Genomic DNA, 24,483 nt, shown 5'->3' with positions numbered 1-24,483 from the left:
TTTATATGAGGCAGAGTGCAACTTCTGCCAATAACCAACAGGAGGAGGCAACGGGAGCATTGAGCTGATAAAATTAATTCTGGGTAAAATATTCATTTTAATCATTGACGCACAGGCCTGTAATGAATTATTTTATTTGGACCATCTGTTCAAGTCATTTGTAATCCTGTCACCCAAGCTGGAGTAGTTATACCATACTGTCTGGCTAATAGTAGGGAATATTTCAATTCCGAGACATTTAAAGTGCTCCACCATAAGTATGTTTGCAGGCAGGATGGTAGCCTTCGCAGGCTCATTAAGTGGAAGAAAAGCAGATTTTGGCCAGTTAATCTTAAAGCCGGATAGGCTGCCAAACTCATCTATCACATTGAGAAGATGAGGTAGAGAGACGGAGGGATTCTGCATAAACAGGAGTACATCATCTGCGTATAAGCTGATATGGTGATGTGTGCCCTGAATTGAAACAGGAGATATAATTTGGGATTGTCTTATGTATTGAGCTAGAGGTTCGAGGGATAAGGCGAAAAGACTGGGACTAAGAGGCCAACCCTGTCTAGAAGAGCGCGAGACAGAGAAGAATGGCGAACAGAACTTTCCTGTTAAGATCATGGCCGAAGGTCCTGTGTAGAGAACTTTGATCATATGAATGAAACCCTCTCCCAACCCCATCCTTCTAAGAACTGCCCACAAGTAAGACCACTCCAATCTGTCAAATGCCTTCATTGCGTCCAAGGACATGACCACTGTAGGGACTGCCACATCCTTGCTGGCATCAATCACGTGCAGTAACCGTCTGATGTTATCAGTAACCAGGCGGCCTCTTATGAAGCCGGTCTGATTACGGTCTGATTAGGGTGAACTAGAGATGTCATATGCTTTTGAAGTCGGGTGGCTAGAACCTTGGCATATAGCTTAAGATCGGCTCCGAGGATACTTAGGGGCCTGTAGCTGCCACAATCGGTGGGGTCCTTATCTTTCTTGAGTAAAACAGATATAAGCGCCATATTGACATCTCTGGAAAAATTGCCCTCTTTGATTGAATGTAAAATCATTGAGAGTAATAAGGGACCAAGTACATCCCAGAATGCGAGATAGAGTTCCGGTGGGATGCGGTCCCATCCGGGAGCCTTGCCCCGTTGCATATCTGCAATCGCCTCTCTAAGTTCAGCTAGCATGATAGGTGCAGCTAACAGTTTAGCACTATCTTCCGAGATCTGTGGTAAGTTGATTCGATCAAGGAAATCCTCCAGCTTGGTATGATCAAAGACCACCTCTGACTTGTACAGGTTGGAATAAAAAGAGCGAAATGTATCATTAATCTTTTTGGGGTTGGTGGTTACCTCCCCCTGTTGGTTCTTAATGGATGGGATATCCGCAAATTGTTCACTGGCACGTATCTTCATAGCTAATAGGTGACTAGACCTGGAGCCGTGAAAGTAGTAGTGCTGTCTTGTTCTGTGCATTTGAAATTCAGATTGTTGTAATCTCTTTTTTCACTACCTTAATTTGAAGCTCCAGTCGACTAGAGTAGTTGTGCTGCAATGAAGAGATCAACGTGGCATGAAGCTTTTCCAGTTCCACCAGCTTGGAGAGACGTCCCTTGCAGAGATTAGATGCAAAGAGAGTAGTGTTATTTCTGATAAAACCCTTAACCGAATCCCATAGAATTCTGGGATCCTGTACCGAGCCTGCATTAAACTGCAGGAATTCAGTGAGCTTTTCTTTAAATTGCAAGTTAAACTCCCCGTTTTTCAGCAGTTTAGAGTTAAAGCGCCACCTAGGGGCACAGGACGTTATTTTACTGAGTGAAACCTTAAGTAGGATACCTTTGTGGTCTGAAAGTGCTATGGGTAATAATAAGTCAACATCAAAGCTATCAAAGAGCCGTGGGGAAGAAAAAACATAATCAATCCTGGAAAAATGTCTCGATGAGAAGAAGGAATAATCTCTCGCGGATCTCTCGATTACCCCTGTGTCCTTAGACCAGGCCCGTAGGGCCGTGGTAGCTTGCTTCTGATCAAAGGTTTCAGCGTGACTGGATCTATCAATCAATGGATCCCAAACTGCATTAAAATCAGCTCCTACTATTAATGAGTAATCAGGTAGTTTCAGCATTGCTGCAGTGAGAACAGCATAAAAGTTAGCGTCATATAAATTAGGGGCGTAAGCAGAAATCAGCAAAAAAATTCGGTTTGAACATTCTATTTTAGCAATAGTAATTCGGCCTTCTACATCGGACCACACATCTAACAGTTTAATATTCAATTTCCGCTTCGCTATTATGGCTACCCCACAGGTCTTGGTGTCAAAAGAAGAAGAACTTATGTTATGGTAAAATTTATTTGCCAGTCTTGCGTTTATTCGCCAATATAAGGTGTGTTTCACTCAGTAATGCAAGGTCCACTTCCTTCCTTTTTAGCCATGTTAGTACGCTTGTGCGTTTATCCGGTATATTGAGACCCCCTGTATTCCAGATCAATATGTTCAAATTAGCCATAGTCTAAGAAGGTTGCAGTATGACTGAATGTAATTCGTTTGGAGTAGAGCACCATAACAGATATATAACCATTTGTTAAGGTCCTATTGAGATCCGAGCGTGAGCATGAGAACAAACATAAAACAGAGCGATTCGAATGGAAAGAAAAACAGAAAACCACACAATCCCCCATTCCCACCCCCCTTCCCCCCCTTCAAAATACTTGTCCGTATCGATCAAACATCAGTTGGTCAACCCTGACCGAGCACAGCAACCACAACAACAATATGTATCTCAACCATACTAATAACTTGTAAGGTATATTGTAACAAATCAGAAAAGTAGAACCCATTTCACTCAACTGAGAGGAGAAATCTATACAACATTCAATGTGCAGTTTAAAGTGCAGACGGTAACAACAGGTGCATTAAAACACAATTTGTCTGAGATGAACTAGAGCAGACAATAAAAAGGTAAATGCGTTAAATAGCACCAGTCGTCTGAATTATACTTGAAAAAAAGTCAGTGTGCAACCGTAGCAAAAGAGCCACAGTAAACACGTGGCGAGGTAACGTTAGCTATGGAGAGCTGGTCAACCGGCATGTCTTGAGCATAGCTTAATCAGGCTAAGGCCTGTTAGCCTGATTCACGTAGATAGCTCCGCCAAGAGAGGGCCATCCCTCTCGACCGGCAGATACGTTAGCACATAGCTCGTTCGAGTGAAAATTATGAAGTACAGTTCGTCCAAATACACACTCGAAAAAAGACAGTATGCATAACAGTCAATGCAAAGTCCAGTTGCGAAGTTCAATGCTCAGCAGTGTTCATTTCGGCAGCTATTTTCATTTTAGTTTTAGTCTTAGTCATGTGTCAAGTGCTCCTTTTTCGTTTTCATCACATTTAGTCATCTGCATTTATTTTTTGTTTAGTCAGTTTTAGTCAACTAAATGTCTGAGCATTTTAGTCTTAGTCAGTGTTAGTCTCGATTTTGTCTTTTTTGTTTTTGTCTAGATTTAGTTGCAGAAAACTGATGATTTTTGTCTAGTTTTCGCTAATGAAAAAAAGGCATTTTTATATTGTAAATAATGCAATTTATTTATTTATTAAGTATAGTCTAGCCAAAACCCTACCTGCTGATTCACAATAAGTTCAGTAGAAGGCTAGAAGCCCAATAGTAACCAAACATTCCTTGAAATGGTCAATAGATTCAGAAATAGTCAGACATGGAATGGAACATATTCTGATTTAAAGTGCTTATTTTTTTTTAACCAACAAAGCAACATTGGGATAGTGTAAATACACAGTACACACTGATTGCAATTCTCACTGGTACCTACTGTACAAATTTCACACACGTCACACACACATTCCCTTTTGTCCCTCGAGTCATACCGTAGATCGATGACGTCACTTTAAACTTAAAATGGCGGCCCCCATCAGAGCATTCGGCTAACAACATTAGCTTAGCGAACCTGCCACCGCACTTCTATGTGCATAAAGTGTGGTAACAAAATATCACAGCCCCTAAGACTGGGAGCGTTCTCTCTACTGAGCATGTACCCAACATTATATGAAAAATAAAAAGTAATTCCGATGTTTTAGTGCACTTCAAACTTATACTCGTCTGTTTCTTTTCTTTTCATACCAACATTACCTTTTTAAGTGAACGTGGTCTTGTCCTTGTTGTATCCATGTGTAATGTTGATAGTAGTGGGTGTACACAGATGAAAGAGAGCAAGTCTGTGTCTGGGATATAGGTCCAGACTCCCAGGCTATTAGCCTAGCCATCCTCTCAGCTTCCGTCGTCTTAAATGCTATGTTCTTTTGGTAGAACTGTTCGGCTGCCGCAGGAGTGTTGAGAGAGTAGCAGATTCCGTTCATGGTTATTGGTATAAGCTGTAGTCACGAGAGACCTGGGACGCGGTTTTTAGCCTCACGTATGTTATCTAGCTTGGCTTTTAGCCATAAACGCTGCAGAGCTTAACCCGGAAACGGAAATGTTGAAATAATAACGTGAATTATTCTAAAAGTTATAATTATTTTGTCTCATCTTGTTTTAGTCAACATAAATTAAGAGAGAATTCGTCATGGTTTTTGTAAACTACATTTTTGTGTCCTCAGTTGTGGTCAACGATATTTAATAAATTATTTAGTGACGTTAGTGTCACATGATCAACATTAACGTGACGTCACGTCTCGTTGTCGTTGCGGGAAAAAGCTTTGTTGACGAAGATCTTTCGTCATAATTTACGTTGACAAAATTAACACTGATGCTCAGACAATAAAAAGACCAATGCACTAAAAAGCACAAGTCGTCTGTATTATACTTGAAAATAGTCAATGTACATACCCATTTCTGGAAATATACAGCGTAGATACCATGAATGTTACTGTTCTGTTGGACCGAAAGGCCGTGGGTAGGCGAGTGGAACGTTATAGTTAGCTGTAAGAGCCCGATAGTTAGCATAGCTTGCGCTAAGCAAACCACGGCCCGGAGTCCTGTTACTCCCCGGTGCTCATCGTCTGCCCCGCTGGGGGCGGCTCACCATCCTCGGACGGGGTGGACGTCGCCATGTCGCGTCTGAGGAACCTCTCCGCCTTGGAGGCCGATGTGAATAGGTGGTTGCCGGACACAACTCCGCGGCCCTCCTTGATTTTAAGAGTCGCAGGGTAAATTAGGAATGCTTCTATGCCCCTCTCGAGAAGGCCCTGCGGCGCCTGGCGGTATGGTCGCTGAAGTCGGCGGCGAATCGGAGGGTATAATTACCCATTTTCGGAGGGTGTTTTCTGGCCTCTCGTAGAATAGCCTGTCGTATAGGGAACCGTAGGCAGCAAAAGATGAAAGCGTGTGGGCGTCCAACTTTCTCCGAGGGGCCATTCCTAAAAATGCTATGTGCCTGCTCAATCTCCGGTTTATTGATGGACAGAAACCATTGTGGAATCATCTTTTCTAGGTATAAAATCGGCGCATCTTCTTCAATGTCCTCGGGCAAGCCATACATTCTAATATTACACCTCCTGTTCCGGTCCTCCAGGTCTGCGATCTTATTTTCGTAATAAAGGAATTGATCCTCGACCTCCGATATCTCAGTGGAGTTGGTTTCAGTCACGATTGCCACCTCTGCCATCCTTTCTTCCACTCTGGTGATCCGCGTGGTCGTGCTAGCTACCTCCTCCTGGAGCGAGTCCAGTCTGTTGGTTAGCAGGAGCATGCTAGCGTCGAGCTCAGCACGGAACAGTCCTGATAAAGTCACCATCCACCTCATTTAATGTCCCCTTCTTATTCGATATTTGATTTGATTTATATAGCGCTTTTTATCTAAAACGTTTTACAATTTTTTCCTCACATTTATTTTACCCATTCACTCACACATTCACACACTTACGGCGGAGGCAACCATGCAAGGTGCCAACCTGCTCATCGGGAGCAGTTAGGGGTTAAGTGTCTTGCTCAATGACACTTCCGACACGCTGCCCGGGACGGGCGGGAATCGAACCAGGAACCTCCATAGACGACTGCTCTACCTCCTGAGCCACTGTCACCCCTACTAGATGTGCTGTGGTTAAAATAAATGACTAACAAATCCTTAATAACTACTACTAAGTAGCGCTCTAGGCGTCTGTGTATTGGTTCATCATCCCCGGAGTAAGCATACCAAGCAGATTTTTGTTTTTTAATTAAATATTTGTCCTTTATTTTACCTGTACAACAATGTCATGTCATGAAAAAGATGTACACATACTGTATATTAGAAAAAAATAAATTACAGTTCAGCCAAATTCAACAATAACAAATTAGCTACCGTAAACTGAGCTTTTTTAACTTAGTTCAATTAAATAGGAAACATGCCACTGTTGTCTTTTTCCTGTCTCAGCAAACTGAAATGTAAAAAACTAATAAAATACAAAATATATAAATATAATACAAACTATAGAATAAACCTATTGAATATACAAAGGTTTTTTTTTCTTTTTCAGTCGAGCAGTTCCAGTGATATAATGTTACTAACAACTGCTTTTGTCAAGAAAACAGTGAAAAACAGAAAGCTACATAGAAACTGAAATACTGTACAATAGAAGAATATTTACAAAACCACGGAATGTAGGAATGACAAATGGAATGTTACTGAATATTGGCAACTGTATTCATAGAGCAGTGTTGAGAAAGTCCATCTTGTACCAAGCACCTTGACCGGCCTCTAAAATAGCCTCTTAATGTTCTTTAGCCCTATACATCTTGGCCAGCCTACAAGATGATAGCCATGTAGGAATGTTCTTCCCTAAAGCGTAGGTATGGCAGCCTTCTGGATACCCATGACCGTGTCGTAGAAGCAGTCCTCGCTGATCACTGAGGTCATGCTCTGCACACTGTAGTCTCTCCCCAGCAGGCTGTTGAGGTCCACACTCTGAGTGTCCTCCGGCAGGCCCCTCCCAGGGCCCTCTTCCGGGCCCACGCTCGTCTGGGCCGAACGAGGACGTCCGTGCCCGGCGCTCTGCACTAGGTCCTCTGTGAAGTTGAGTCTCTGGAGCTGGGCCTCCAAGGCGCTGGTCAGGGAGCACAGCCTGGCCCTCTTGCCCAGCAAGTTGCCCTCCAGGCTGGGGAGGTCCATGGCTCGGCTGGGGAGCTGGGGCTCGGAGCAGGTGTCTCCGGGGTAGAGGCCGCTGGACGCGCCGCTCCCGTCGTCTCCCTGCTGCTGGTGCCCCGTCCTCTGGGCCTCGCCGTGTCGCTGCTGCCTCCTCCTCCACGAGCCGGACCTCTCGCCCGACGGCTTGGCTCTCCGCAGGGAGCCCGTGTGTTCTCTGAAGGCTCTCTCCACAGGGACGGCCTTCCTCGTGGCCTCTCTCAGGAGGGACACGGGGACGGCCCTCCTGGTGCCGTCCCTCAGGAGGGAGCGGAGCGCTTTCACAACGCTGGCCTTATTCTCCATACCGCTGGGGAGGGATGAATGAATGAATGAATGAATGAATGAATGAATGAATGAATGAATGAATGAATGAATGAATGAATGAAAACTTTATTTAACAGATTGCAGAATGGGTACAATACAGTACAGCTCAATACACACACAATTGTTAAGGGGATGCAGACCAGAGAAAGACGTTTGTCTTGTTTACATCAGGGTCCCCCATTTTCAATTCATAGTGACATTTATGACATACACAACATACATGACATCATGACATTTATGACATAGGGACATACATGACATACAGGTATATAGGGAAAGAATCAGAAGAGTGTGTGTGTGAGACTGTTGTTATTACTGCAGATGAGCTGCATCACTTAAATGGCTCCATAGTTATATAAATGAAGTCAAATGAAAATTATCTTTGGTTCTCTTCCTCTTTACCTGCTGCAGAGCTGGAACACCGTCTCAGGTCTCCCCTCCACTTGAGATTTAGTGTGGATCAACTCCCAGATGCAAGGGTCCTCTGTTCCTGCAGTCAAGGTGAACATACTTTGTTAATCCACTGATAACTAAAAAAGGTGACTCTGACTTCTTAGGGACCTGCACTGGCTCCCCATTGCTGCACGAATCCGCTTCAAGGCCCTCGACCTGGCATACCGTGCGGCAAAGGGAACCGCTCCCGCCTACCTCCGGTCAATGGTCTCTAACTACACACCCTCAAGACCCCTACGCTCTGCATCTTCTGGCCGCCTCAGACCTACTCCTATCCAAGCTCCGGGAGGGTCATCAAAGAGAAATCGCCTATTCTCAGTCCTTGCCCCACAATGGTGGAATGAACTACCAACCCCAGTTAGGACAGCCGAAACCCGTCCAATCTTTCGCCGTCGACTAAATACGCACTTCTTCAACCATTATCTGAAATAAAATTAAAAAAAAATACAAACTAAAAAATAAAAATAAAAATCTAACCCTAACTAACCTTACTGTCATGCACTTGTCCTAATAAACGAACCTACATTATTACATGGCGTTTTCACATTCGCCGAAATGCTTGCTTGTGATTGGTCAATAGCCCCCGACAGCGGTGAATTATTTTTCGATAACCACCGGTGATTATTGTTTTTCGCAGCTGGAGTAATCAAGCCCCACTGACACACACTGTTTCAGTGCAGCCAATCAGACACACCTGCCGGGCTGCCCGCGATAATAATAATCACTTTATTTGGGCTGACAGAGCCACAGAACAACTGCGATTTGTCAAATGAATTAGGTATATTGTTAGTAAGTTAGCCATGTAATAAGCGGGATAATGTATAGCTTTACTCGGTCATCATCGCAAAAGAATTGACCTTCACTGACGTTTAAAACACCTCGCCGAGGCGGCTCGGTATTTTAAACTACGTGTCGGTCAATTATTTTGCGACAATGACCTCGTAGCTATACATTATCCCTTACCTGTAGCACGCAACACTTTGATGAACATTGTTACTCAGCTGATGGAGTTGTACCCTTCCTGATGACTTGTCGTACAGAACTTGTAAGTCGCTTTGGATAAAAGCGTCAGCTAAATGACTAAATGTAAATGTCTGTTCATTTGCCAGAGGAGTGTGTTTCAGCGGGCGATGTTTAACCACACAAGGGTGGCTTCAAAAGAAGAGATGGGCCTCCTCACCTGCGGTGTTACCCAGTCGGACCTGCACAGCCGACACGGGAATCAGCCAACGGAACTTGAACGGGTCGAGGTCCGCTGAACGCAAGGTGCCCTGCATCAGATAACCAAACGCATTAAGAGGAATAAGAATCAAGACGTTTGATCGTAATTCTTTCAGTGTCTTAGCCATCTTATGTCATCTTATGTCATGCTCAGGTTAGGTTCCTTTCCACCTGAGCATGACATAATGTCCGCCGTGTGAATACGGTCAATGTTCCGATGAGATGCAGGGGGGGGTCAGAGGTCACACTCACCATCTTCTTCTTAAGCTTGCCGTTCTCGCGGTACACCAAGATCACTGCTCTCTTGAAAACTGAGGAGAGCAAAAACAATAAAGTTCCTCCAGATCAATACAAGCAGATGGATGTTTTATGGTTTACGGGCATCAAATCAACTCCGAACTTTTCCCCAAGTGTGTTGGGGTAAACTGATAAATAAGCCCCCGGGCTCAGGGGGAGTGCTCACCGAACAGCGTGAGCTCCGGATCTTTCCTCATGCGTCCTAGCGAGGGCAGAGGGTTCAGCCACACCACAGGGGAATGGATGAGGAACTCCCCCATGGAGATCTCGGTCACCTGGGGGGAGGTAGGGGGACATTTAGGCCTGGTTGGCTCTAAATAATAATATAAAGTGGTTTTGGATTGTGATCTTGTAGGTTGTTTACCTCCTTCTCAGGGCCGCTCTGCTCTGCCACCAGCTGGTCGAACACGGTGCCATAGTCCTCGTAAATCTTCTGCATCTCGTTGATGTGGCTGGCGACTTTCTCCATGGCTCTCAAGGCCTCTGTTTGAAGACAGCAGTCGGAGGTGATTAGTCATGTACTGAGCATGCCAATCAGTCCTGGATACATACAAACACATTTATGGATGTGTGTGTGTGTGTGCATGTGTTGGTATTCTCGGGGCATGTCCATAAAACTCGCTGTAAGTGGCTCGAGGATCGTAGGCCTGTCCTGGAAACGGGCCAAAGCTAGATGAATTCTATCTCCGCTGTAACAGCTAGACAGGCAGTGTGATGGAGAAGATGCCTTTTGTATCCATAGATGTCCTGGAAGCATATTGTACCTCTGTCTATATATATATTTTAATCCTATATATTTGTGTGATCTGATCTGCGGATTCAAATAAAACATTTAAAATGTGAGTGTGAGTGTGTGAGGTTTCTCCCCTCCACATTACCTGTGGTGCTTTTTTTCCTATTGCTAGGTTTTTAGTGAGTTTTTCCATACCTTCGCGTGGGGTATGTCTGGGAGTGTTGCATTCATTACTTTATTTTACATTTTATTTTGGATTTCATGGTGTTTTTGTTTTGTTCTTGATTTATTGTTATGTTTCTTCTTGACTTGTTTAAAGAGGACGTGTCCGGCCCATGGGGACATTAACGTGTGTTGTCGGGCCTTATAAATAAATTTGATTTGTGAGTGTGTGAGTGTGTGCGTGAGTGTGTGAGTATGTGAGTATGTGAGTATGTGAGTATGTGAGTGTGTGAGTGTGAGTGTGTGAGTGTGTGAGTATGTGAGTGTGAGTGTGAGTGTGAGTGTGAGTGTGTGAGTGTGAGTAAGTGTGTGTATGTACCGGTGAGGTGGCTGTGCTCCTCGCTCTCGGAGTCGGTCAGTGACACCAGCTCCCGGAGCAGCAGCGGGTATTTCAGGACTCTCTGGACAGGTTTAATGAGGTAGGACTCCAGGGTGGAGGAGTGCTGCTTGGTGGGGTTCCTCGCCTCCAGGAACTCCTTGAACGCCCGGTCTGTCTTGGCTGTGGAAGAGATGAAATTATATTTCAGACACAAAGAAAAGCAGCCTTTGATCCGACAATTTAATCAGCTTATAATGAACTGAGTTAAAGGCCCAATCTGTGATTTGAAAACGTACTAAAAACCAATGGATAGTCCCACCTGGAGACGTGTTTTCGGGCTCTAGTTGCTTGACTGAGGTCTTGATACAAGGACCTAACAGGTAATTATGAGTTCTTACTTCTATTCACTGTATTTTGTGACTGAGAAAAGGTTTGTTTACACTGGTAATGTTTGTAAACACTACAGTAAAACAGATTTATATTCTGATTTACAATGGATTATGAAATTTCCAAATAGTGTATTTAGACTATTTTCCATCTACAGATCAAACTCTCACACTGAATATACATCACATTGGACCTTTAAAATGGATGTTTAGCTTTACTGTATGACAAACGATGCGTCATCTTTACCTCTTTCCAGAACCTTCTGCACTTTGATGTGATTGGCACAGAAGCCGCTGTAGAGCTTGAAGTGGTCGGCGTAATAGAGGAAGGAGCCTCCCAGAGAGAAGAGCAGTTTCTGAGAGGAGAGAGAGAGGTTATATGAGGTCTCAGTGACTAACAACACAAAACATTTACTCTGGGATCAGACCCTTGTAGCAGCCATGTAATGGAAGTGCCACCTCCTTTCTACTGGCCCGAAACGTCTGTCTAATAAATCCTGCTACTTTTAAACCATCAAGAGTTGACAAAGCCTTTACCTTGAGCTGCTCTGGGGTCTCCAGGGAGTTGAAGTTGGGGCAGGCGGCGACGCGCTCCTCCAGGGTGTGAAGGAAGACTCTCTGGAAGTCCAGCATCTCAGGTAGACTACCGAACAGAGACTCCATCTGTAGCACACAGACCCCCCGGAAGAAAAGCATGAGAATATGAACATCTAGCCAACAGAACGCTAACATTTTATTACCATCTGATAGGATGCTAACATGTTATTACCATCTGATAGGATGCTAACATGTTATTACCATCTGATAGGATGCTAACATGTTATTACCATCTGATAGGATGCTAACATGTTATTACCATCTGATAGGATGCTAACATTTTATTACCATCTGATGGAATGCTAACATGTTATTACCATCTGATAGGATGCTAACATGTTATTACCATCTGATAGGATGCTAACATGTTATTACCATCTGATAGGATGCAAAAATTGTATTACCATCTGATAAAATGCTAACATGTTATTATTACCATCTGATAAAATGCTAACATGTTATTATTACCATCTGATAGGATGCTAACATGTTATTACCATCTGATGGTAACATGTTGATCACAAGTCTTTCCATATAGTACATACCTCATCCTTACTGAGGAAGGTCTCATTCTGCAGAGGTGTCAAGTAGATGTCAAACAGACAGCCCAGGTCCTAGAGATGATGGCAAGCAGGAGAGGACATACTGTCAGTGAAGGACATAAAGCATCATCACTGTGAGACTAAAACATCATCACTGTGAGACTAAAACTAAAATCACTACCAGACCCGGACCGGGTCACCCCCACATCACACGGTAGTCATCAGTCATATCCTCTTGACATACAGTATAAAGCAGCTGATGGCAGAATTCTCCCTGGCTTTTGAAGAGGGGTGGGTTTTAACATCAGTTGATGGGGTGGATGGGGGGCTTTGAAGATCTTATAACAAACTTGTATCTAATCAGGGGAGAGAACCCTAGATATTCATACTTATTTCAAGAAATCTTACCAAGTCAAAATGTGCTTACTGCACTGGTAGATATTTGCTTATAAATATGTTGTATTTCTTATTTTGGTCAGACCATTTTTTGCAGTGTGGAGTTCTCTCTCCTGGATAAAGTGAGAACGGAATACCAGATAATGTATTTTGTGTTTACTGCAGAGCGGAGGGACTGGGAGACCCATGTTACTGACCAAACACTCTATCAGTGATGGCTGTCGGAATGTAGAGCTATTATGTTAACATGTAGACCACTTATTTTAACAAAGAAAATACCACTTACAGCAGCTTGAAATAGATAACAAAACCCCTGGATGATCAACAGGCATTTACAGATCCATCGCTAAATATATTCTGGTGAGGGTCATTATTAAACATTCACTATGCGAAGGCTAAACCCTCAAGACAGGGCTTCCATTTGATAGCAGCACGAATGAGAAGGGAGCTTCTCACCTTGACATAAGACTTCTCACCTTGACGTCTCACCTTGACATAAGACTTCTCACCTTGACATAAGACTTCTCACCTTGACATAAGACTTCTCACCTTGACATAAGACTTCTCACCTCACCTTGACGTAAGACTTCTCACTTTGACGTAAGACTTCTCACCTTGACATAAGACTTCTCACCTTGACATAAGACTTCTCACTTTTACATAAGACTTCTCACCTCACCTTGACGTAAGACTTCTCACTTTGACGTAAGACTTCTCACCTTGACGTAAGACTTCTCACCTTGACATAAGACTTCTCACCTTGACATAAGACTTCTCACCTTGACATAAGACTTCTCACCTTGACGTAAGACTTCTCGGTGTCCACCAGCTCCTGGATGACCTTGCACAGCCTCTGGGAGACGGACATGTGTCGGCGGCAGGGCCGCTGCGGGGAGGCCTCCTTGGAGTAGGGGTTTCTCTGGCCCTCCACCTCCGTGTTGCAGCCCCCCTCTGGGAAGGTCTGGTATAACGTGTACACGGTCTCCACGTTCTGATGAGAAACAGGGTAGAGAGACAAAATAGAGCCTTTGTAAAACATTGTGATGATATCCAGCCTCACTGGTTCTAAATACCACACACAGAGTGTGGGAAATCACCTTGGGAAATCTTGTTTGTGGTGGGTCTGTTTGATATCGTGGTGGGCCACAGGAAACAAACAAGGCATGTCACTCTCCATTAAAAAGTTATCTTATTATCATTGTTATTATTATTATAATGTATATATATATACAGTTATAAACTGTCTACTATTTAAGTACCGGTTAGCAATTCTACTCCTGGTTGTTTTGAGTACAGATTTTTAATGGTCTAGTATCTGACTGTGTCAACCACCTAATGGTCTTTTTTGAAAACAGAGACACTTTACGCTGTTTAGGGGAGAGTAAAAAACGTCCCCTGTGGCCTAGCAGGTTATCTTATTATTATTATTATTATTATTATTATTATTATTATTATTATTATTATTATTATTATTATTATTATTATTATTATTATTATTATTATTATTATTATTATTATTATTATTATTATTATTATTATGCTGTATCATGGCAACAGACCGGAGGGGATCAGAGAGAGAGGTTGGGTAATAGGTGTGGGTGGATACTGCTATTTGGAAGACATGGGATGACGTCTGGGACAAAGTTCAATTCACTCATTAGAATAAAGGTTTTTGATTTGATTTGATTTGGGGAGAGATATTTTCAGAGCCTGCAATAAGTTTAGGAAACATTTATTATTACATGGAATTTGTATAGAATTATTCTATTTGTGTGTCATCATAAATTAAGATAAAATCATTTTGAGGCACTTACTGTGTGAACTAAATGTAAGCCTTGAAGATATATAATTAGTGTAAGCCTTGAGTACACATAGATTGTAAAATAAACTAAATTCCATTGCTAATTGCTAAATTGTAAACAACAACAATGAAACGGTGACTCTTCGGTAAGCTCTCTAGCCTAAAACAGTATTCCGTTATGAAAATAATACCATTGAATTTCTTCACTCTCAAATTTCTCTCCCAAAACTCAACTCAAGTGCATCTTTAAAACAAGCCAACTGGCTCATACATATAAACACTAGCAGGATAAAAGGTGTATTGCTTACTGTAATACGACATATTGAAAGAGAGCTAGCTAACACGGCTAGACATCAGACAAATACCTTTCCCTTAACACACATTAACAGTGACACCTCACTGGGGGAAGAGTGCAGATTGGCTAAAAGGAGCACCATCAGCCCTTCACACCCGGGCAACCTTCAGAGTGTAACAGGAACGATCCCCAGTGAACACTTTGCCCGTTTGTCATCATAATTCCTCCCGCCAGGCCATAATAAAGTGCTGACAAGCTGACATATTCCTGAGATTAGGACTGTTGTGTGCTACAGCGCGGCTATGCCCAGCTTTTAATAACGCAGGAATACAAGACCATACGGAAGGTCAAACATATACTCTTTCTATGCATTCACTTTTAACATTTACCATGTTAACATTCTGTTATTTTGGGCATTTCAAAACAGTTCTTAGCATCAGCATTGATTGAATTGATTGAAATTTGTATTAACAGATTGCAGAATGGGTACAATACAGTACAGCTCAATACACACAATTGTTAAGGGGATGTAGACCAGAGAAATACTTTCGTCTTGTTTACATCAGGGTCCCCCATTTTCAATTCATAGTGACATTTATGACATACATGACATACAGATAGACAATACTGCTACATCTATACATTTATGACATACCAGATTTACAAATACAGTATTGTTTGTGATACAAAAATAGTCTAAAAAAGAGAGTATATACATTTGACGAAGAAACTGTATATTGGAGGAGGTTGGGTAGGTGGGGGGGTTGGGTAGGTGGGGTGGAGGGGGGGTGAGAAACTGTACATTGGAGGTGGTTGGGTAGGTGGGGGGGGGGGGCAGTAGTATCGCAGCCAATATACACAGACAACAAGACAACAAGACAACAAGACAACAAGACAACAAGACAACAAACTGCCAGTGGAGCAGCTGAAACACACAAAGCACCAATGTTGTTACCAGTAGAATATAATATAATATAAGTCTTTGGCTGTTACCAGTAGAATATAATATAATAGAAGTCTTTGGCTGTTACCAGTAGAATATAATATAATAGAAGTCTTTGGCTGTTACCAGTAGGATATAATATAATAGAAGTCTTTGGCTGTTACCATTAGGACAATCCTATCGGGAGCGTGTTCACAGGCCACGCAGGAGGCCACCTCATCCAGCAGGCCGGCCAGCCTGTCCTTCAGGGACGGCTGGAGAGACGGCAGGCTAAAATCAGAGTCGTCCTTCTCTACCTCCCAGTCCTCCTCTAGTGGCAGTACCCAGCACATGGCCCTGATGGACGGGGACCGGCACACATTAGCCGGGGGCAAGGTGTCTTCTCTGGTTGTTGGTCAGAAACAACCGGCTACAAGCTCGAAGCAGGTGTACGCCATTAATCCATTTAGTATGTCTTCACACACACTCTCCCTCTCTACATACACACAGAGAGTAAGCCTGGATTAGCAGTCTACTCTGGGATCATGTGTGCTGACAGAGTGTCTGGGCTTTAGGAACGGGCCTGGCAGAGACAGGGGGCTTCCACTGATCACAGAGGAGGTGAATCATAGACTTCCAATTGAAGGCATTTAAATTCGACTTTAAGCAAGTAACAAATAGGAAGTTAACTAAATAAGGCAGTCTCACTGCTGCGAAAGAAGCTGATTCCAATACAATCACACATGAATCAACTCCAAGCCTATTGGAGACCATGTTGGCACTCTGGCTAGTTGGGGATGCCCAGGGTCTTCATCACAGTCCAGCTCTTTCTGGATGCTCCCAGGTAAATGTGTCTTGATCACTTTGTAACCCTGATCGCCGCCTCATGCGGTCAAACACAATGGTCTCTTAACGTCAAAGTCATACACTCGGTTTGTCTCACCTGTCCATGCTGCTCTGTGTCATCAGTGGGCTGAGGCGGTACCGGCATGTCCTCAAAGACGGGAGGCGGGGGACAATCTGGAGCTTCTCCGGTCAACGGCACATCTGAGAGAGAAAGCAGAGTGACAAAACCATTTTAAAAGAACGACCCGTGTGAGGAGTTCTCACCAGCGCTGAGAGAAAACTCTCACTTTAGAAGCTCTGCAGGCGGTTTTACAGCAGGCTCCCCGGGGGGCGTGGATCTCCGCTGGCGGCTAAGTGCACCTGACCTGTGTCAACGAGCATTGATCTGGCTTCAGTAAAAGCCCAGCAGGCAGGGAGCATTTAATTTGGCCTCACCGACGTCTCAGGGGTTTGGAAAGCGCCAACCCGGCCTCACACCAGACAAGAATAACAGCGTGCCTCCGTCGTAACACTTATGGACACGTAGCGCGCTGATTAATCATCAACATAATAGTTTCCCCTCCAGATAGAATTTAAATAGAGATTATAATAATCATAAACCTCACATCCTTGATTGTCCTTCCCACTGGTATTATATTTATCTCCATTAAGGGGCTATTTAGACAACGGCCACACAGTGCTGCCCAGTGCCACATGCCATCTGTCATCAAGTGGTGCTAATTAGAGCAGCAGGTTGTGGCGGCAGCAGCCAGACAGAGACACCCAGCAGGACATCATCCATACAGTAATGGTGAAGGACACTTCAGTTTGGTTCCCTCTAGTGGTAGAGAGGCTACTCAATACCTTGCAGTTGATAACGTTTCAGTGAACCGTGAAGGAATTAAAGAAGGATTACAAATCTAGTAACTTCATCGGGTTTCATAGTAAGAGAGGGCCATACAGTACTATAGCCTTATAGATGGGTAATCACTTCACTGATTTCCCTCTTAAAAAGTCCAACTGAAATAAAAGCAGGACATTATATATTATATAAATATATATATATTATATGGTCACAGAACTCCATGTTACATACTCAATTCAACTATGAAATGTTCTGTAATATGGAAATGCGGAGGTGTGAAGCGCTTCTCCAGTGATGTCACTGAAAGAGGTATCTTTTGAATCTTTTGAATCTAGCCAATCGACTGCCAGCAGTGAAGGTAAGTGGCAAATCACTGAACTGTACCTGTGGGCCAAGCTGGGAGCTGGCTTGGAGGTGGTGGTGGTGGACAGGGGCCGATGGTTTCACAGTCGGGCCAGACAGAGCTGTGATCTTCAGGGGCCAGGTCCTCTCTTCTGATCAGCAGCTGGAGCTTTTGGTGGTTGAAGAAGGTGTGCATCAGGCCCAGATCCAGCCCAGACACACTGGTCCCATTCAGAACCAGGATCTCATCCCCTTCTTTCAGCCCTGTGTGTGGGGCAGAGAATGAGAAGCAATTATCAGTACAGGGATCAAACGCAATTAAAGGAGCAATAGGCGGCCGTTGATTTTGGGCAAATATGTTCAAATCCTTAAACTGAATTCGACAACATTCTTCCCAATAAGAACACATCAAGATGCCTCCACAGCAGTGGAGGTTATTCCATGACAACACCTGAAACACAAATTCACTCATAATTCATAATTATTATTAATTTACATATATATATATTTTTTATTATTATTATTATTATTATTATTATTATTATTATTATTATTATTATTATTATTATTATTATTATTATTATTATTATTATTATTATTATTATTATTGTTGTTCTTTTTATTAGAAATGTTTTCCTCTGGGCGGTCAGGTGGTGTAACGGAGATTGCGTTCGTCACCAAACCCCGGAGCGGCTAGATTCGCCTGTTCGAATCCAGCTCACAGCTCCGGGGTTGTCACCAGCTTGGCTGGCCGTTCACACTAATACAATTGGCAGTATTAGAGGGTGGGAGAAGCTGGCGGGGTGGGTCCGGGTCCTTGTAAACAGCGACTCCTACAGTTCGGTCGGGGCGCCTGCTAAGCGCGGATAGGACTTGAGTGGGATAGTGTGATCCTTCCACACGCTACGCCCTCTCAATGAGAATCCGCGCTGCCAGGTGAAAAGAAGCGGTTGATTGGCTGGACGTGTGTCGGAGGAAGCACGTGATAGCCTCCACTCTCCCAGACCGACTGTGGGGGGTAAGTGCGCAGCGACCAGGAAGGGGATTGGGAATTGACATAACGACTAACATTGGGATGGGAGAAAATCGGAGGAAAATGGAGGGGGAAAAAGATAAATAAATAAATTAAAAAAAAAATTCCTCTGTAAAAAAAATGCCAGTGAAATTTATTTTTTCTTCAAAAATGGCCAAAAGTGACAGCTCTGAGCTGTCTGATCAGGCCTGCAGTCAGTAATGGCTGCTGTCAATCACTCAAGTGCAACTTTCCCTGCACGGGTTGATCTTTTTATTTTATTATCCAATCAAAATAGGCTATTTGAGTCATCTAAGCCCTGCCCGTGCAACTTTGCGCAAGCTACTCACAAACGCGGGTTGAATGATTGACTGCCCTCGACGGTCTGAGAATCAATCAGAGAGGAGCTGCGAGACATGGCATAGACCACTGCACTTCCGCGTTACATGGAGCTCGTGAGGAGGAGGGGGGCGGGGGGACGAGAGCAGAGCGAGTAACAAGACGCTTTAGGGAAGTGAGGAAGGAAGGAATGTTTATGATTCCCAAGATGTGATGAGGAGATATCATAGAGAAAGAAGGAAGCTGCAATATTCAATGGAAGATGAGATCGGTCACTGCTTTGGCTGTTGTGTGGTGAGTGCATTTAAAAAATATATATATATATATTTTACAGTGATTATGATTGAATTCATTGGCCCGCTGTGGCCTTGCGTGTGTAATACACCAACACCCGCGGGCACCAGGTAGCCCCCAAGGACCATATGAGTCGCCGCAAGCCTTGCTTGCGTTTCTAATCAAATATTAATATCGCCGTGGGGAGGGGGCATAATCCCACGGGACAATGGGATTGACCGATATGTTTACCAATATTCCAATGTACAGTTTTGCTGTACCATTGACTCAGAATGGTCTGTTCTATTGAAATCGTCACAGCAGTATAGTTTGTTTATACTTCAGAAGTATGATATTTAAACATGGTCCCCAAAATGAATGGAAGCGAATGAGGAGCCTGACACCTGGGAGGAATGGGGGTGTTGCAGCGTTGGGGATGTTTAAAAAATATAATTTAATATATAATATAATATAATAATTTTGTGCTTCACCAATAAATTTGGTCAGCAGCATTTCACTGCTCCAAAGCCACGCCCCGCTAGGTAGCTAGCAGGCAGCTATGGGTTAGCAGCAAGCCTTTGTGTACGTGCACAACTGTCACTACTAGAGGGTTTGATAGACAGCTCGCTCGTTTGTTTGATTTCGTTGTTTCAGCTCCTGCCCCTTACCCTCGGTGAACGCCGGTCCCTGTGGGCCGACCTCACTGACGTAGACGTGGCTCTTCCCCGCGCCGTCTACATGGCCAGTTACAGCAAAACCTACAGAGGGTGGGAAGACACAGGTCAGAGGAGAGTAGCTGGTGATATAAGGATACCGAGCCTACTTCTGTTGCAGTTACAGTATGGGCACTTATTAGGACAGTATAACCTCTATCAAAGTAATGGACACAGACTCACCAAAGTCCACTGCTGCATCATGGCGGGACAACTGTACAGTGAATACGTTGAGACGGAAGACCTCCAGCTCGTCATACACCTGGTCATGGGAAACACGGGTGAGAGTGTTAAGCTCATCAGTCAGACATGTTCGCTGTATGAGACCACTTTTGCTACAATGATATTTAAAAGATTAATACATTTACAGGGTGTAACAATTGACTGATTGTACTACAACAGAGAGCGATTCTGAGAATGATCGCATCAGTGGGAGAAACGGTCGATACCTTTTTTTGCGATTCTGCATCAGTGTGCAAAATTCAATAATACATTTCTCTATTTCAAAAGCGGTATTATTGCGATGCAATTTAAACATTGTAACAGTTAGTAAAGTATACAGTAACAACAATACTTACAGGTATGCAGTGAATTGGTGTGAACATATTGTGATGCAAGTCTGATGCATTGACAGTTGTTTCATAATCGAATCATACCCCTAATAATCGTAAGTGAATTGAATTGTGAGGTCCTGGGTTATTCCCGCCCATATTCCTTACCAGTTCTCGGATTGGGTCAGTGGGTGCTGGCGTGCTGATCTCAATGTTCTGACCGACATGTCTTCTCATATGTAGGCAGTACCGATCCAGGTCCAGCTGTCTCTCCTAGATAAAAAAAATAATAATAAAAACATGATCTAAGAACTATATGGTACTCTCAGAATTATTAACATGCTCCCTATATCAGCCAAAAAGGGATATGATTGAGCTATTTTCATAGAGCGAGAGCATGAATTATTGAGGAATCAAATGCAATTATAGTGGTTGAATCCCCCCTACAGCAATCTGCTGCAATCACCTCATCTCCTGAGTGAACATATATAAATTGGGAATTGATTGATTGGAGGATCTAGAAAAGAGGGCAGGGTTTGAGATAGGTCCATTGTTGATGGTTTCTAAAGTGACAACAATAACATTCTATAAGGAGTCAAGGACCCAACTTTATTTCCTGTTGCAATGTTTGCTAATGCAATAGTTGACAGGAAATTAATTTGGGTCCAAACTGTTCCAGTGCAACCGTCTATTGGCGATAAGGAACTGCAGTGGGGCTTACCTTACACACCAGCGACAACACGTCCGATACGAGGGAATCCACCTTTACGGGCACCATGACAACTTGGCTGTCGGGCATAGTGACACAGACCTGGGATTCCAAAGTGCTATACCAAGGAAGGTCTTCAGGGGGTGCTACTGACTGCGCTTTGGCTGGTTCTTCCAATCGCTGGTAACGGCAGGACAGACGGATGAAGACAGACAATGAAAAGAGAGCGAGAGAGAGTGTTCATTATGTGGCCCTCAAGTTGCTCTTATGCGCTCACTTACCAAATTATTCAGCTGATCATTAAAAATGTCTGGAGAAAATAAACATTTAAGTAAAAAAAAAAAAAAAAATGTCTGGAGGAAAAGAATACGACTCCACTACTACTACTACTACTACTACTACTACTACTACTACTACTACTACTACTACTACTACTACTACTACTACTACTACTACTACTACTACTACTACTACTACTACTACTACTACTACTACTACTACTACTACTACTACTACTACTACTACTACTACTACTACTACTACTACTACTACTACTACTACTACTACTACTACTACTACTACTACTACTACTACTACTACTACTACTACTACTACTACTACTACTACTACTACTACTACTACTACTACTACTACTACTACTACTACTACTACTACTACTACTACTACTACTACTACTACTACTACTACTACTACTACTACTACTACTACTACTACTACTACTACTACTACTACTACTACTACTACTACTACTACTACTACTACTACTACTACTACTGCTGCCCAGAGACATAGTACAATATGAAATATTTACACACAACACAACAAACAACCCGCCCTCCATTATTATATCTAAACGGTTTCGTGTTCTCCACAGCTGTTTGCTTCCTCGGAAACAAAAGCCAAAAAGCTGCTGAAAGCTGCACAGCAACAGGTCAGCGAGGAAGCGCCGGGAAGGAAGGAGGCGGGGAGGTCGAGGCGGGCGGAGGGGGCAGTAATTTTCTGGGAGTAAAGGGGGATTAACACTCTGGGACAATGGAATTCGGGGTAGAATAAAGGCGCTCCATCCCCTGACGCCCCTCCACCCCCTTCTTCTCTGCTCTCGGCAGGGCTCCTCGCCCGACTCACGCCTTCCCATGTGTACTGAGGCAGTGTCAACAGGCCAGCAGGCCGGTGCGACAGCTGTGCTGGGCCCAACTCTGGTGTGAATAGAAAGCCCCCCCCCCCCCCATCACCACCACCACCACTCCCCCACTGAAGGATTAGCTGGTCTGAGAAACTGACCGACGACAAATCCACCAGCACCTGGGCTCGGGTAAACACTGGGTTTTAGATTCCAACAAGGAGTTGGGAGGATTAGGGCGTGATTAGTTGACCAAGAAACAAACGATAAAGTAGCAAATTTGTGTTAAGGATCGAGTAAATATACAGTGCTACGGACGGGGAATTGTACCTCTGAGCTGCAGCCAGTGAGGATGTAGCCGGGCGCTCCGATGGTTTGACTCTCGAAAATCTGCAACGCATGGAGAAAAAAAGCACACACCCAGTTGAGTGACTCAGGCTGAAATTCAAACTAAAAATAAGAGCGTGTTTATATTTACATCTAATTGAAAACTATCTATCTAAACCAGGGACTTTGATACTAATTCTGTTCCAGACTGAAACCAAAATTAGCCCCGAAAGATTCCCTGGAAGAAATGAGGGGTTCTGCCAGGCTGAAATTACAGGTCTGGGAGACGGACAGATGGAACAGCAGTAATCAGACCGGCGGTGGATGGAGACAGTCTCCCCCTCGCCCCGCATACCAGTCTGCCCACTCTGCTGCCCGGCGAGAGAGACCACCATAGAGATAAGGATCCATGCTCATTATATCCTAAACGCTTTTCAACTGCAGTGGGCCCAGCTGGAGGTGGTAGGTTGAAGAAACAAGTCGGAGGAAACAGTGTCTGCAATTCACGAGAGGCCTGCTCTCCACTGGATGACATCACTTGGCAGCGATGGGGGGGCCGGGGGGTGTCTGATGATGTGTCCAAGCTCTCGACACACAGACCAGGTTGTTAAGTTTTATGTCTGATTAACACATGTCCTCCTCACAACACAACGATAGGATTCGAGTTACAAATCGACAAAGTGCGCCGTTAAGGACTGTCCTCGACCTCGCAGCTCTCTGTGAGCAATTACAAAGCTTTATAATGTGACGACACACAGACCCCCCCCCCCCCCCCCCCACCCTGAAATAAAGAGGCAGAGGGATCCTTTTGGTGAATGTGTGGGCTGTTGGGACGGTGGACGGACGATGTGGCTTTACTCGAACCATCTGTTTGTGTCCATGTTGGCGCAGTGCAGCTTGCAACAATTAACTACACATGGCTCCTAGTAAATGCCCTATTCCATCAACGTTGGTGAACTGGCCTCCGGCAGGAGATTACGTTGCCTCTCTGACTCCCTGGCTCCTCTGACTCATGACATTGACCACCAGGAAACATCTCGCTGTCTGCTCTCAGCGACGGACGGACTTGGATCAAACGTTTGGCCCTTTCCAGTCCATTTCACTGAGGTCAGCGGTGTTATGTCTGTGGATTACAGTAACGAGGACAGATAACTCTTGGCACCAACCGGTATCAACAGTTTGAGTGCCTGTCTGGAGACCGGCACACCAACATACCATGACCAGCAGCATATCACAAGGTCACCTAACGTGCGCAAACATGGGGCACAGTTCAGAGTGTCAACAAAGAACATGTGTGGAGGCAAGAGCTAAGACTCCGTGTCCACCATGTTATTTTTTAAGCTGGAGTCGCTAAACAGATGCTTGAGGGATGCGCTGGTCGTAACTGTTGTTGTTTGTGCTGTTGTCGGAAGACGACTATTGAAAACCCATTAGAAGCGTTGCTTCTTTTGCTAAAAGTATATATTTTTTTTAACCTTCTCAGCTTCTTATCTGTAGTAGCACTGGAGGAGAAGAAGAAGCAGGCGCTGAAAGGACAGCTCCACGGTGGACACAGGGCCTAAGAGGTGCATATAGTATACTGTCAGAGTATCATAACACTGGAGGGAAAAAAACAGACTAATAGGGGAGTGCTGGTAGATTTATCCCTCCCTTGGCCTGCAAGGCTACATCAGCATCCCAAAATAGACTGGGATTCTCTGAGGGGTGTCTGTCAAGTGGGGCCAGGGGGCCTGGAGTACTGTGCTCAGTAAACAATGAGAACTTCAGGATGTTGCTA

At 44.0% G+C, this 24,483-nt stretch overlaps 1 protein-coding gene across 1 annotated transcript in view; it reads right to left on the bottom strand.

Annotated features, from left to right (window-relative positions):
- Positions 1–6,173: 6,173 nt before the first annotated feature.
- tiam2b (TIAM Rac1 associated GEF 2b) overlaps positions 6,174–24,483 on the bottom strand; it is a 60,314-nt gene continuing 42,004 nt past the window's right edge. The window contains exons 9-26 of the mRNA XM_084314749.1: positions 22,710–22,769; positions 21,251–21,418; positions 20,698–20,802; positions 20,162–20,240; positions 19,934–20,023; positions 17,684–17,905; positions 16,553–16,656; positions 13,391–13,582; positions 12,199–12,267; positions 11,594–11,719; positions 11,304–11,412; positions 10,671–10,850; positions 9,761–9,879; positions 9,563–9,671; positions 9,352–9,410; positions 9,059–9,149; positions 7,828–7,915; positions 6,174–7,408 (exon numbers count right to left, since the gene is read on the bottom strand). Coding sequence (XP_084170875.1) covers positions 6,757–7,408; positions 7,828–7,915; positions 9,059–9,149; positions 9,352–9,410; positions 9,563–9,671; positions 9,761–9,879; positions 10,671–10,850; positions 11,304–11,412; positions 11,594–11,719; positions 12,199–12,267; positions 13,391–13,582; positions 16,553–16,656; positions 17,684–17,905; positions 19,934–20,023; positions 20,162–20,240; positions 20,698–20,802; positions 21,251–21,418; positions 22,710–22,769 — 2,622 coding nt within the window. The 3' untranslated portion in view covers positions 6,174–6,756. The remainder of the gene's footprint in view (positions 7,409–7,827; positions 7,916–9,058; positions 9,150–9,351; positions 9,411–9,562; positions 9,672–9,760; positions 9,880–10,670; positions 10,851–11,303; positions 11,413–11,593; positions 11,720–12,198; positions 12,268–13,390; positions 13,583–16,552; positions 16,657–17,683; positions 17,906–19,933; positions 20,024–20,161; positions 20,241–20,697; positions 20,803–21,250; positions 21,419–22,709; positions 22,770–24,483) is intronic.

Source organism: Notolepis coatsorum, assembly GCF_963971535.1.
Source record: "Notolepis coatsorum genome assembly, chromosome: 5".
NCBI classification, from domain to species: domain Eukaryota; kingdom Metazoa; phylum Chordata; class Actinopteri; order Aulopiformes; family Paralepididae; genus Notolepis; species Notolepis coatsorum.
The sequence above is the reverse complement of the archived record's forward strand: the minus strand, read 5'-3'. Positions and strand labels throughout refer to the sequence as shown.